The sequence below is a fragment of the Condylura cristata genome, unplaced genomic scaffold, assembly GCF_000260355.1.
Source record: "Condylura cristata isolate star-nosed mole 26May11 unplaced genomic scaffold, ConCri1.0 scaffold00029, whole genome shotgun sequence".
Lineage (NCBI taxonomy): Eukaryota > Metazoa > Chordata > Mammalia > Eulipotyphla > Talpidae > Condylura > Condylura cristata.
Window position 1 is genome coordinate 8667982 of NW_004567130.1, and position 14173 is coordinate 8682154.

The 14173-nt window shown below is 58.6% G+C and overlaps 1 protein-coding gene across 1 annotated transcript in view; it reads left to right on the forward strand.

Annotated features, from left to right (window-relative positions):
* Positions 1 to 14173, forward strand: part of EMID1 (EMI domain containing 1) — a gene marked incomplete at its 5' end in the record, with an annotated part of 32929 nt that continues 18756 nt past the window's right edge. The window contains 4 exons of the mRNA XM_012730832.1: positions 1 to 65; positions 5516 to 5629; positions 6052 to 6155; positions 13220 to 13303. Of these exons, the coding sequence (XP_012586286.1) occupies positions 1 to 65; positions 5516 to 5629; positions 6052 to 6155; positions 13220 to 13303 (367 nt within the window). The remainder of the gene's footprint in view (positions 66 to 5515; positions 5630 to 6051; positions 6156 to 13219; positions 13304 to 14173) is intronic.

Sequence of the window (14173 nt, forward strand, 5' to 3'; positions counted from 1 at the left end):
GGGCTCCTGCTCCCGGGAGGCAGCGCCGCGTGGAGCGTCGGTGGAGCCCAGTTCTCTGGACGCAGGTAAGGACTGCTTCCCGCTACCACCTCCTTGCCGGGCCAGCCGGGGTTGGGGACCGAGACTCCAAGCACCCCGCCTCCCCCCCAGTCTCTGCGCAAGGCCAGGGTTAGGAAAAGAGCCCTGTCCCCCGCCACAGTGCCAGCAGGACCTAGCGCTGCCCCGCTATCTGGCAGAGGCTCCTGGCAATGCAGGGGTCCCCTCCTGCTGGTCCAGAACCAGCAGCCCCCCATAGCCTCTGCAAAACGCCCACCACTACACTCCTAGAGCCCCAAAGAAGGGGAGGGGGCAAAACGAAGTTTCCCCAGAGCCCAAAGCGCCCCTCTCTGAAAAGATCCAGGACACCCCCAGCTGAGTCTTGGGGGGGGGGGAGGTCCCCCTCCCCTTTTCCCTGCTCTTGGCTCTGCTTTTTTTTTCTTTTTAGTACCCAGCTATTTATTTCCCTCGGAGGAAGAAGACTGGGGTGGGGTTTCAGAGTCTGTGGGTCAGTGTTGGCCCCCAGGGACCTGGCATTTTGGACAGAGAGAGGAGGGAGAGCTCTGACTTCCTGCTGCTCCTCCAGGCGCTGAGAACACAGACTTTGCTAGTGTTGATGGAGTGTCTACCCCACTAGAGAGGCGACCCTTTATATACACTGTGGTGGGGAACACTTCAAGGACTGAGGAAGTAGGGAGCACTGCCCCCATTTAGCAGATGGGTAAACCGAGGTCTGGGAATTAACGGCGCATGGACGTCAATAGAAGCTTCTAGGCTCACAGACTATTAATAGAAGAGCTGGGATTCTAATCTCTCTGGTCTTGATGAGGTGTTTGAAAGTGCCCCCACCCCTGGCTGTCCCCTCTCTCTGGCCAGCCCAGTTGTCTGAAGCACACAATGCAGAGTAGCCGCCTTTCAGGGCCTTTTCATCCCAATCAAAGGCCTGCCAGCCCCCACCCCCTACGGCCTCATTTCTTTACTTCTTTTCAGAAATGCCTCTTCCCAGTAGGGTCAGAGGCTGCCTCCCCCCCCACACACACACACATACCCCTCCCCCCCCAAAACCAGCAAGAGCAGGTGACATAGGCAAGGCTGGAGGGAGTCATCAGATGCCAAAAGAGCAGCTGAGACAGGGCTGGACGGTGGGATGTCACAGCTTTCATGTCACTGCTGGCCAGCTGTTCTGGGCTGGGCATGTTACCTGTCTCTGTCACCTCCAGACTCTTCCTGACTGCCAAAAATTCATGCGTTTTTGTGGTCTTTGTTTCACAGAGGAGGAAACTGAGGCTCGATGAGGGAAGATGACCTGTCCAGGAGGTTAGCCCCGAGGGTCCCAGATCCTAAGATGACCAAGTCTCTGAACTTGGAATTCCCTGTGCCAGACTCCAGATCAGAGAAGACTTAAGGCCCAGACCGCCCTCCAGCCCCCCAGCACTGGGGGGCCTTCCTCACCCCTGGGGCTTCCCAGTGGGAACAGGACAATGACCTGGGTCCCTGGGGGCTGGCACCCCATCTGTTTCTAGAAGCCTCACAGCTCTGAGCATCACACCTGCCCTGTGGACAACACTTTTGTTCCTGTTTTACAAATAGGACTGAGGCCTAGAGAGGCAAAGTGGAACCTCAGTCTGGCCAGCCAGTTTCCCACTCCAGTGTCTTTTTCCAGTATTCTTCCTGGAGGAGGTTGTCAGCTCGAAGGACAGGGAAAGGTTTGCAGGTCATGGCTAGGAATGAGGGGTTCTGGCCTTAGAACAAGGTTTTATTCTTGACTCTGTCACCCACTCTGTGGGTGACCCTCAGGCAGATCACCTCACATCCCTGGAAAAAGCATTTCCTTGCTTTTTCCCTCTTTCCTCTCCTTTCCCCCTGCTTGCTCACAAGCCTGTTGTGAGGATGAACAGTCCCCATGGGAAAGACTGGTGCATGACCCTCACATGGTCATTGCTGCGATTACCAACATTGGATTACCGACATCACCAGGAGTCTGTGGACTTTGCTGCCAGACCCTCCCTGTGGCCCCATCCCAGCATCGCTGGATACAGCATGGGGTTGTCCTGCCCCATCAGCCCTCCCTCCACCTCCAGCCTGGAGCCCCAGGCACCCTTTGGCAGCCAAGGGACAGATGCAGAAAAGAGGCTTTGTGCCTGGGGAGGGGGAGGCCTGGGAAGGCATCCAAGGAGCCACCCCCAGCCCCAGGAATGTGGCAAGACTTCGAGACCCCCGGAAACTGGGTGCCCAGGGGCTGTGCCGAGCTGCCTTGGCTTGCCCCTGCTCCTATCTGCCTCCCAAGTCCCTGCTGGGGCAGCTTCCTGCCCCCTGAGGTCCCTTCCAGCCCGCATCCTATTTCTTTCAACGACCCCTCTGTGACTCTAGAGTTCAAGCCACCACCAGTGTCCTGGCCCAGCCTTCTTCCTCCTGGAGTTCTGGCATCCTTTGGACACTTCCTAGGGTCAGGGAGAGTGGAGCATTCTTAAATGGATGGCATCTTCCCCAGCCCTCTCTGCAGAGCTCAAGTCCCAGCTCTTTGCCCACATGGGTGATCTGGACAGATGACTTATCTTGGAACCTATTTTCCTTCCAACGGGCCCCCTAGTCAAGACCGTGTGTGGAAGGCATAGTGATGGTGCTCCCAAGCTCAGGGTCACAGGGGCCACAGTCCAAGAACAAGACTACCGGCTAGCACTGTGCTGTGTGCTCCGGGAGAAGCCTCTCCTGCTCAGGAGATCCTCTGTCCCCATTTGTAGACGGACAGAGTGAGGCCCACTGAGGATCAGGGCCTTGTGTAAGGTCACAGAATTAGGGAGCTGGAGCCCCAGGTCAGAAACATCACCTCGGCATGGGGCTCCGGCTCTAGTCACCCCACCCCCACCCTGTACATCTCCTTTCTTTCCTTTTCAATGCAGCCTTTGGCTCCCCTGGCCTCCTTGGTTGCCTTCTACAATTAGCCCTTATCACTGTTCCAGATCGCAGCCCTGCCAGAGACAAAGTCCTCTGGGCCCCTCGTGACAGGAGGTAGAGGGCAGGTGGGGGGCCCCACATAGGGGAGACTGATGCCAAGCTAAGCTGGTCTAGCCTGTTTCCTCTCCTCCCTGCAGCTGAGGGCCCAGGAGGTGCTAAATGGGCAGAGAAGAGATGTGCTCCCTCCTCCCAGCCCCTGCTATGGCCATCCCAGAGGAGGTGGGCCTGCAGCAGCTTATCACCAATCAGGACACTGGAAAGGAAGTCCCCTGGGCAGCAGGTTAGAGGAGGAAGGCTATTATCCCCGCCCACCTCAGTAAACTCTAGTACTGCCTCCTTGGCCCTGGGCCCTCTGTAGGTCTTGGTCATTCAGTCATTCAGCAAACCTGAATGACTGAGTGCCCTAGGGCTGAGCCCTATACTGTTCCCTGCCATTGCCCTCCCCCAGTTTACCTGAGAGTAAGCTAAGAGGTGCGGTCGAGAGTGTCTGAGGCATCTCCTGGGAGTGCCCTGCCGGCTGGGGGCCTCAAGCCTGAGACCCAAAGGATGAAGAGGATTCTGGAGGGTGTGGGGAGAGGGCTTTCCATGCAGAGGGAATATTGTACGCAAAGATTTGGGTTGTGGGAATATTCATTCAGTCTGTACTTTACAAAGAGCTGCTCTGCTGCCCTGGAGAGTGACAGGAGGGCAAGAGGGCTGCAGTCGGGCCGGGACCCTGGGTCTTCCTCCAGGCCAGGCCCCAGAACTATGAATGGAAGAAGGAGGGAGAGAGGAAGAAGGGGGCAGCCCGAGCAAAGGACAGTCAGAACTCCCTCCTCCCTAAAGGAGGGAGTTCCCCGGCCCGGAATTCAGACTCGGTGCCAATGGACAGACATGCACACCGGCACATGCGTGCAAATGCCTGCACACCCAGCGCACAGAGCGGGCAATCGTGCAGCTGCCGGGCCCACACACACCTGTGCTCACACGCCCTGGCCACTGTGTGGCTCCTGATGGTGCTGTAGTAAGCACCTGTCACCTCTGCTCTGGGACACCTGGCCAAGGGCTCCGCTGAGTTCCTGCACCAAACGGAGGCGTCCTTCGCCCTGCTTCCCCGTCTCCGGGCCTTTGGCAAGGCTGTGTCCTCCTCCTTACCTGAGTCTCACACAGCATTGAATGTTGGACCTTGGGGGCCCCAAAAAATGTTCATCAGCTGGTCCCAGACAAGACCTTTCTCCTTAGGTAGACTGGGGTGGGGTGGGAAGTAGCCTAGGTGCTGGATTTTACCGACACAGGGACCCCTCTATGCTGACTGGGACATTCCAGATGCTCAGCGGCCCTCAACTGTGCATGGGACCATGAACCCTGCATTTTTTGCCAAGGCTGGGAAAAGTACCATTGCAGGTGACCCTTCCTAACCCGAGTCCCCCAACCCACCAGAATTTCCTTTGTGACTCCCCAGGGTCAGCAGGTTCCCAGGCTGGGGCCTGCACAGAGCCACAACCATGGCTCAGGAGACGGGGAGGTGGGAGCCGAGGCTCTGGATGGAGTCAGGACCCATTCACCTTCCTGAGTTCAAATCCAGCTCTACCGTGCACCAGCTCTGAAACTTGAAAGTTGTCTCGTCTTGCTGGGCCTCAGTATCCCCCCATTCAGCATGTATGCTTGGGGGGAGGGCGGGTGCCGCCATGGGAAGATGATGTAAATGCCCTTGGCACACAGGGAGTGCCCAACTTATGCAGTGTAATATGATTACTAGTTCACATTTGGGCCAGCGGGTCCTCTGCGTTGGGGGCATCAGTTGTGCGTCCTGGCTGTCACTCAGAATGAACATGAGCGGAGACAGGGCCTGCCCTCGCCCAGGAGGGCAGGCGCCACACGAATCAGCAGCTTACTTCAGCTGTACAGAGGGCTGCAGACCCAGGCAGAGCCATCACTTCTACTCTCATTGGGCTGGAGGCAGGAAAGGACAAGGGAGCAGTGACAGTGACAGTGCAGGGGAACTTGGAAGGTAGGAGGTGCCAGGTCCAGGAGAAGGAGGAAGGGAGCGCCAGGCGGGGCCCAGTGTGAGCAAGTCCTGGAGCTGAGCGCTCTGTGCCGGTGTGGGCACCAGACACCCAGAGGATGGGGCTGGGCGAGGGAGGGAGGGCGGGCTCGGTTTCCACTTGATTTTCTAGGAAAAGCCAGAGGGGCGAGATGGAGGGGCCATTGCTGCTGTGGGGGGAGGGGGACAGGCAGGGGCCACTGGTGACCTGGATGAGTCAGGACAGAGATAAGAGACAGGAGGAGGGGGAACCTCAGGGAAGACACCTGTTCCCATCTTGCCCCCGGGGCCCATCCAAGATCACCCGCATGCCCCCACCCCCAGACCAGCACAGGCAGCTCAGAAATTCCTGTCAGGGCTCACAGAGCCCTGAGAGCTCTGGAGTCTCTGGCAGAAGACCCGGGGGTTCCTGGAGATAACACGGATCTCCACCCATGCTCTCGAGGCCTTGACAGGGGTCTGGGCGTGACCCCCAAGCATACGCTCGGTTATCTGTTTCAGAAACTGGTGCTCATACATAGTGACCCGCACGATCTCATGCCACGTGCAGAATGGTACCTACCTTCAGCGAGTGCTGCAGACCTGCCCCTGGCCCATGAGCTGCCCAGGGAATAGGTAAGTGAGACTGGTGGAGACTGGCGGAATGGTGACATTCCGGGCTGAGGCACGGCTTGGGCCTGGTGGTGGGATTGCATCGGGAATGCTCACCCCAGGGGTGAGTGGGCAAAGGGAACATCACCCTCTGCCCACTCAGCACCTCCCCTGTACTCTTGAGCTTCCGGGGAGGGAATCCACTGTCCACCCTCATGTCTTCTCTCCTTGAGTTCTGCTGGGAACAGACCTTACAGGGCTGTCTTAAGAGGCTCTCTGCCCAGTTGGTATCCAGATCCCTCCGACTGGGAGGTTGGTCGGGAGAAGTGCTGGGTGATTACATGTAGGAGAGAGGCCTGGAGGTGGAGACCCTGGGTTTGTGCCCATGGACAGTGGGAGGGGGTGGAAGACCCTGTCTGAGCCGGGCCCCCTGGGCACTCTTTCAGCTACAGAACCGTGGTGAGACCCACATACAAGGTGATGTACAAGACAGTGACCGCCCGAGAGTGGAGGTGCTGCCCCGGCCACTCGGGGGCGAGCTGCGAGGAAGGTAGGACTGCCAGCTGGCTCCTAGAGGTGCAGGCCAGGTGCCCCCCACTGCGGAGAGGTAGATGCCACAGCGCACCCCAGGGGTACCCTGGGGCTGGCTGCCTCGGCTAGGGCCTGCTGTGCCTGGGGGCCCTCAGGACTCGTGGAGGGTTTTCACACGCGTGGCATGGCTCTCACCTTACATCCTGACATCGCGGCCTTTCCGAACGTGGGGGGACCCCAGCAGATGTTCCCATGACATGTGGCAATGGGTAATGCCTGGAAGGAAAGTGCCCCTGGGTGAGTGGAGCCTTGTACCCATCCTGCAGGTGGAAAAACCGAGCTCAGGAAGGTGAGGGGCACACAGCCCGTTGTGCCAGTCTGGATTAGAGCCCCGGTCACCTGACAACCCTGGTCATTGTCTCAGGGAGGGAGGGAGGACTCCCCAGGTGTGTGGTGTGGAATGCGCTCCAGGCAGAGGGACCCTGTCACCTGGCTCCCCCTTCTCTGCATGTGGCAAGGGTGGCTCAGGGCCAAGCACCCAGCAGGGGCACAGAGGAACAGCCCAAGCCACCCTGGAGCCTGCACACTGCACCTGGAGATTCCTCTCTCCTCAGGCGCCTGCCTCTCAGAGGGCGTCCACCCCACAGCCTGGCTGAACCCAGTGAATGAGAGGTTTGGGGGTGCCTTCCCAATAATGGCCCTGAAGAGGGATGTACTGGCATAGAAGCATCTGCAGACAAGGCCTGTGGACACCTCAGGGGAGATTCTCTTTGGGGCTCTGACCCCAAGGTAGCACGGTGATGTGGACGCCACCACAGGACTCCAGCAACACAGATGTGCACAACACAGCCTCCATTCAGGGCAGCGCTACGAGGGCTCCGTGTTTGGGTGCTTCTCAAGAGGCACACATCACCTCCCCGGGCCCAGCCAGCCCCCGTGCACAGAGAGGTGTCCCAGGCCTGGAGGCATGGGGTGCTGGGCCCAGGGTCGCTCAGGGTGGGGGCAGAGCTCACGAGAAGTGGGCCATGAAGAAGGCCTGATGGTTTCAAAGTGGGCTGGGGGGTCCCCAGTAGAGCTGGGGAGGGACAGGAGAGGGAGCTGCCTGATAGCAGCTAGGAAGGCCAGGATGGGGGCTGGGAGGGGCTGGGAGGGGAGATGTGGAGAAAGCCAGGAAAGCACCCCTGCTGGGGTGCGGGGGTGGCTGGGGTGGGTAGCAGAAGGGCCTCGGGGACAGAAAGGGAGCCAGGGGACTGCTGCCAAGGGAGCCGCAGAGGGGCTGGGGGTGGGGCGTGACTCCCCCGTGTGAGCACCTGGGCCCAGGAGGGCTGCCCCAGACAAAGACTGCTTTGTCCCCGGCTCCCCTCCCAAGGGCCAACCTTCCCAGGTCCTCGGGACCTTCACAGGTGGGGGCTGTCCCATGCCCTTGAGCCAGCAGCTGGAGGCCCAGCTTGGAGGCGAGACAGGCCAAGTCTCCCAATACCTGCCCACCCCCTTCAGGTCCCAGCCTGGGGAGGGCTGGCAGCAGCTGGGCCTTGTGGACCGCTGGCTCTGCCACACGCCAGATGTGTGGCCTGGGGCCAGGACTCCCCATGCATTGTGCAAGTCACTGTGCAAGAGGGGGCTGGGGCTGGGGAGCTGCTCATGCCCACGGGGCAGGCCGCCTTCTCTGAAGGCCCCTAGTGGGGGTACCTAAGGCAGCCCTCCAGCTTCCATGTCCTCACCTGTGAAATGACTGGCTTGTAGAGGCTGCTCCCAGGGGTGTTGCCTGAGGGTGGCGTGGCAGCCTGTGGGACCCCTGTAGGGCCGCAACCACAGGGTTGGAGTTGAGTAAAGACATGTTTAGACCTGGATGTCCTGGAAAACTGCCCTGCCAGAACCCTGGGAATGAGGGGCAGGGAAGCACTGCTGACCAGGGACACTGCTAACCATCCCGGCCCTGTCCTTCCTGACAGCTGGCTGCAGCTGGTCCCCTGGGCTGTTTCCCGCTGCTGACCACACGCATTGTCTACCCAGTGCTGTGACGTGACCCTGGGGCATGGAGCTGTGCTGCCAGGGGCGAGGGGCCCAGAGCAGCTGAGTGAGCCAGGGAGGGAAAAGGAGTTCCCATCATTCCAGGGTCCAGCCTGCAAGAGCTGCACTCGCTCTGTGAGCTTCACCTGGAGTGGGGAAGTGCCCACCTGTGTCTGATGAGAACCAGAGATGCAAGGCTTGAACATAGTGTTGATATGCTCAGTGAATTTCACTCCTTCCTCTCTAGCCCCTGTGTGGGGGTTCTGTGGCAGCTCTCCAGGACTGGCCTGGACCTCTGAGAGCCATTTTCCAGCTGCTCAGCAGATAGGTCTTTGGAGTCTGCAGACTTGACGCGCACGAGGCCAGCAGATCTCACAGCTGTGAGTGCTGGTTTGCCCATCTGCAGAACGGTCATGTTTAGGATCGTGTTGATGAACAAAGATGGTCTCTTTGATATTCTTGAAAACCTTTGAGGGAGAGGGTAAAATGTACCCCAGTTTACAGGTGGGGAAACTGAGGCTCAGAGAGGCAAAGGGCTGGTCTGAGGACCCTTCAAGCTAGGTGGGGACCATCAGTGCCTCCAGGCCTTGGGAGTGGGGCAGCATGGCAGCGGGGGAGTCCCTGCCCCACCAGGAAAAAAATAAAATGAATGAGGATGTGCCAAGGTCAGAAGGCTCCATGTGGCCTTGTCCCACATCCCCACAGTGGCCCAGGCTGGTGGGCTCTGCTGTGGCCTCCTGCCCCTGGGGCCTCCCCGCAGGCTACTCTCTCACCTCTCAGTCTCACTGTCTAGCGTAGGAGAGTGAGGCTCGGAGAGGGTGGGGTCTCACAGCACGTCCCACTGCAAGTAAGCAGTGGCCAGGACGCCCTCGGAGACTGACCTGAAGCCTGCACACCACCCCCGCCTCAGAGCTTCCCCACGGGTAATGCGGAGGACCCTGCCTCTTGCCCTCTGTGCTGGGCTCCGGGACTGAGCACGCACACTCGGTGCCACAGTGTTGTGTGCAGAAGGTCCAGATGTGGACACTGAGCTTGAGAGAGGGGACACGTTGCTCCAGGTCATAGTCGATTCAAAGACTGTCAGCGTGACCTCAGGTCAGCAGTCCAGCCAGCAGCACTGGCTCTCAGGGGAGCATGTTCAGCCAGTGGGGACAGAGCTCCTCCCAGATGGACAGAGAGATGCTAGGGGCTCGAGCATCGTCTCCCCAGGACCCCACCTTCAGATCGGGTGGCCTTGGCGCCTCCCCCTCTCTCCCTGCTATCGTTGGCCCGTCTGTCCCACTCCATCTGTGGACTCTCACGACCCTTGTCCTCCATGATGGGGAGCCAGGGAAGGGAAGTTCACCCAAGGTCACACAGCAAAAGAAGCTTAAGAGCAAACTGGAGGTTCCACCCTCATCCTTCTGGACACTGACCGCTGCACCATCGAGGCCGGGCGGGGCTTCCCTGCTTCCCTGGGTCCTCCAGCCAGAAACCAGGTGTGCCAAGCCTGCGCTTTGGATTCAGAGTCCCTCAAGCCAAACATTGCAGGAAGCCTCCTGTGTCCGCCACCCATCTGCTCCCTTCTGCCTGGGAGGCCTGGCGGCTTCTACCCCTCAACTTCTGGCCAGTCTGTTCTGCCCCCAGCCTGGAGCCCACCACCTCCACACCCCTGGTATCCCAGTGACACACCCCAGCGTCACTCTCCCTCCAGTTTGCCCCAGCCTGCTATCCGCTCTGCCTGCTGCCTTCTTGGGGCTCCCAACTAGCTACAGTGCCCCCCCCCACCGCTGTCATTAAAATGGTCTTGCTAGTGCCTGGCAGGGCCTCATGTCAAGTGGGTGCACAGGAAATATATAGGAACCTCATTTTACTGGCATAAGGGAGCCAGGTGGAACTCTGAGACCTCCCAGAGGCCTAATTGAGGATTCTTAGGCACTTCCGGCCCCAGCCTGGACCCCAGTCCCTGGCTCAGACCAACAGCAACAAATATTTACATTTGCAAAATAAATTCCCAAGAGGGGAATCGGCTGGGAAGGCAGCACCACTGGGGCCATGGGCACAGGACCCAGCACACCTGGGGGGTGACTTGTGAATGAGGAAGCCCCTCTCTTAGACCCTCTCCTGAGAGAGTCAGACGTGGAGCCCAGGGACATTGTCCCAGCCTCTCACACCCCACTCGGTGTTGGAATCTAAGTTCCTTCAGTCCTGACATATGGACACATGGCTTCTCCCTTCTGGGCCTTAGTGTTCCCAGGAGGACCCAGTGAAGAGGGGCACTGAGGCCTCTCAGGCGAGGCACTGACCAGAAAGAAGGCCAGCTCCATATAGGTGCACAGGGCTAGGAACTGCGGGTGGCACAGACCCTGTGGACAGGGAGTGATCAGAGCTTCACCGGGGCTTTGAGATGTCCTGGGTGTCAGGGTGCCTCGGTCTGTCCTGGGAAGGCTTCCTGGAGGAGGTGACATGGGAACAGCAGCAATAAGAATGGGAGTGGGGGCCCCTCGATGGGTGGGAACCCTCTATTGGGACCCCTCGATGGGTGGGAAGTGACCCAAAGTCAGGGTTTGTGGTGCTCAGACCTACCAGAACTGAGGGGGTGAAGCCGGGGTGGGGGCCCCGCCTCAGGGCAGGGCCCTCTCCAACACCAGCAGGAGGGACTCCACACTGTCTGCTGGAAAGCTCCCCGACCCACCGCTCTTTCCCTAATGGAACTTTGACTGGGATAGGGCCACTTGACAACCTGGTTTGTCCTTAAAGTAGTTATGTCCATTTGCCAGAATTTGGGGAGTACTTCTTGTGAATCCTGAATTCAGAGCCAATATTTTCTGGTCTTTTTGACAATTTTGTTATTTCTTTAAAGCTTTTTTTTTTTTTTTTTTTTTTTAATTTTAACTCCCGCTTCATCGGAGCCAGTTCTGTCTGCCTTGCTGGTCAGGCCTTGTTTTCATTTGCTTTTCTGGTTCTCTCTGGCTCCTAGTGAAATATCCAAAAGCAATCTGGTCAAAACAGAATTTCCAACCACAAGTTCACAGATTCTAACGTGGAGGACACCCCATTGCGACCGGAGGAGAACGTGAAACTCAGTTTCAAGACCCTTGTGTCTGCCGTCCATATTATTTTGATTTTGACTTTATTTGCTTGTTTTAAGTTCATTTTCAGGCAGTGATTCAGCAGCAGATGGCCTGTTTGTGAGGCCCCACTGCGTGAGGGTGTTCTGCCAGGGTGGGCACGAGACAGATGAGGCCCTGGTGGGGCCTTGTATTCCACCTCAGGGTGGGGGGTGACCTTCAGTAGGAGATGGGGAAACTGGCACAGTACAGGCCAATTTAGAGGGTGGAAAGTGCCATGGAAAAAAGGGAAAACGATAGCAGGGTGGTGGGAAGAGCAGGCAGCGTGATGAGCTGGCAAAGCTCCATCCCCAGGAAAATCCAAGCTTGCCGGGGCTGGAGGGCTGGCGGCTTCTGTTGTTCAACCTCCTGAAAAGCAACATAAAATGGCACTTTACAGCTTCACCTGGGAGCAGCGAGGATGAGGAAAGCCCGGGGAGGCTGTTCCAGGAGCCACCATTCCTGCTGGGCAAAGCCCCTGCCTCTGCCCAGGGGACTCGGGCACTGGCATAAGGTGCCAGGTGACCCTGGAGTTAGACCAATCTGGGTTCAAATTCAGGCTTCACCCTTCTGGTGGACTCTTCACCTCTCTGCCTTGTTCAAACCTTCCCCCACTTCCCTCCCCACAAGGAGAGAGCTTCATCTTCACTTGTCCATTTGTCTGAGCATGGGGCAGTGCAGAGCTGCTCAGTGCCTCAGTTTCCACGTGTGGAGAGTGGAGGTGACACTGCCATTCCCTCCCAGGCTGTTGTGAGGATGCTGAGTGAACACAGTGTAGGTGAAGTGCTCAGAATGTGCCAGGCCCAAGTCAGTGCTGAACAAATGTTAGCTGGTTCCCTTGTAGGATCCAGCTGGACTTCATGAAGCACTTCACACTGGGCATGGCTCACGGCGGCACCCTCCCTCCACCCACCCCACCCAGAGCCCCCCAGCCCCTGCCCCCGTTGGGCCTGCCTGCCAAGCCACCTTTCTGTGTCCTGGGTGAGATTTACCCCCTGCACCAGGGTGAGTCACTGGCCAGCAGGGTGTACTGGGGGTACAGGCCCAGCCTGTGACGGCCCCGTGGTAGGACCCAGAGCAAAGTCTGGCAGTCTCTCCACTGGGGCCTGGCCAGAGGGACCCGTCTGGTTTGAGTTCCTGGCGCCTCTTACTCCTTGCACCAACCCACAGGCTGGCTTTGGGCTGCCAGGCCTGTGCCTTATTTGGGTCTTGTCTCCCCCCAGACGACACTTCGTGACCTTAAAAGGCAAGCCGGGGGCGGGGAGCAGAGTGGAGCAGTTGCCACTGCTGACTCCAGAGCCCCTCCAGCTGTACCCCCACCTTTGGCTAAGCCAGCATGTCCCTCCAGCTGTGGAGAAAACCAGGCCCCCAAAGCCACACCAGCCTGAGCAGCCTGCTCTTGGGAGGGGGGGTCCCCCTTGCCTTCCCAGGCAGCCAGTGGCCTCCCTCTGGATTTCATTTAAAATCAGGCTGGACCCATTTCACTGCCTACCAAGGGGGCAGGGTGAGAGTAGACAGGGATATTGCAGCTGTTGTTTACTGAGCACCCACTGTGTACCAAGTCCTGTGTGTGCACAGTGGACCCTTTGCACACAGGCCAGCCTCAGGTTTCACACCAGCCAGGGCGGAATAGAAGCCTCAAGATCCCATTTAACAGATGGGAAAATAGGTCCAGAGAGGACAAGTCACAGGTCAGCAAGTGATGAGCTGCACCCCTCTCCCACCCCTGCAGCTGGCTCTTCCCATGCAACCTGCCCAGCCTCACCCATGGCCGGCCCCTCTCCCTAGCCCATCAGTGAGTTGGCAGCTGTCCCAGCTCATTCAAGTTCATGCTGTGTGACCCAGCTAAACTGCTCCACCTCTCTGAGCCTCTCTCTCAGGCTACACTAAAGGGAGCAGGGAGCCCTGCTGGGGCTGCGAGGGCAGCTGGGAGCACCTGGCAGAACGCATGTGCAAGCAGCAGGCTCTCACCCCTGCCCTTCAGTTGCAGGCTCCTCTGGGTTTGTCGAGCCCGGGTGGTCAGGCAACACCATGCGGCGGATGGTGCTTCGGCCCACAGCCTTCTCAGGTGGGTCCTGGGGTGACGGTCGGAGTCCTTCTGGGTTGGAGAGGGTCCGGAAGAGCAAGGACAATTCAATATGTCCTAAAACCCAGCGGTGTCCAGCAGCAGAGGGTCCAGGATAAACCCCTGTTTTTGCCCACCCATGCTGGAGAGAAAACTGGGAGGAGGAGAGGAAGGGCCCCAGGGAATGACCTGGACCTAGGTACCCCAAGACCCGTGACCGCTGGACTCTTGCAGAAACACCCACTTCCCCCTTTTCACTTAAATTTTCTGAGTGTCTGCAATGTTTGAGGCATGTGTCAGGTGCTTTCCATCATCAACTTGTTTGAACCTCACAGCTGTCCCTCCACCCCAGGAAGGCATCATTGTCCCATTTTAAAGAGGAGGAAGCTGATGTTCAGAGGGGGCATGCCCTGCCCAAGGCCCCACTGCCAGGAAGGGGCAGTACTGGGACTGGACTCCTGGCTTTGTGCTTGTTAAGCGCTTGCTCCACCCTTGAACTGAGCTCAGTGAGAACTGGAGACCTTGGCTGGCCATGGCCTGCAGCCAGGGCCAGACTGTGACAGCCTGAGGGCAGTGTTGAGGAGACAGAGGCTGGACAGGGATGGGAGGGAGAGCCAGGGGGTGGCACCCTGAGGCAGCCTGTCCACACTAGGTCAGTCCCAAAGCCCACAAGCCCGAGCCAGTCCTACTCAGGTGGGAAACAGCTGGATTTGCCGCCCTGGCTTCCCAGAAGCAGGAATCTATCCCCCTGGCCCTGCTCGGGAGAAAAATGGAATTCTGGGGGTGCTGGAGCCGAAAGGGGCCTGCAGGGCATGGTCTACCCTGGACCCACTGTGATGCTGGACTCCCTTCCTTGAGGCGGGCTACCTAATG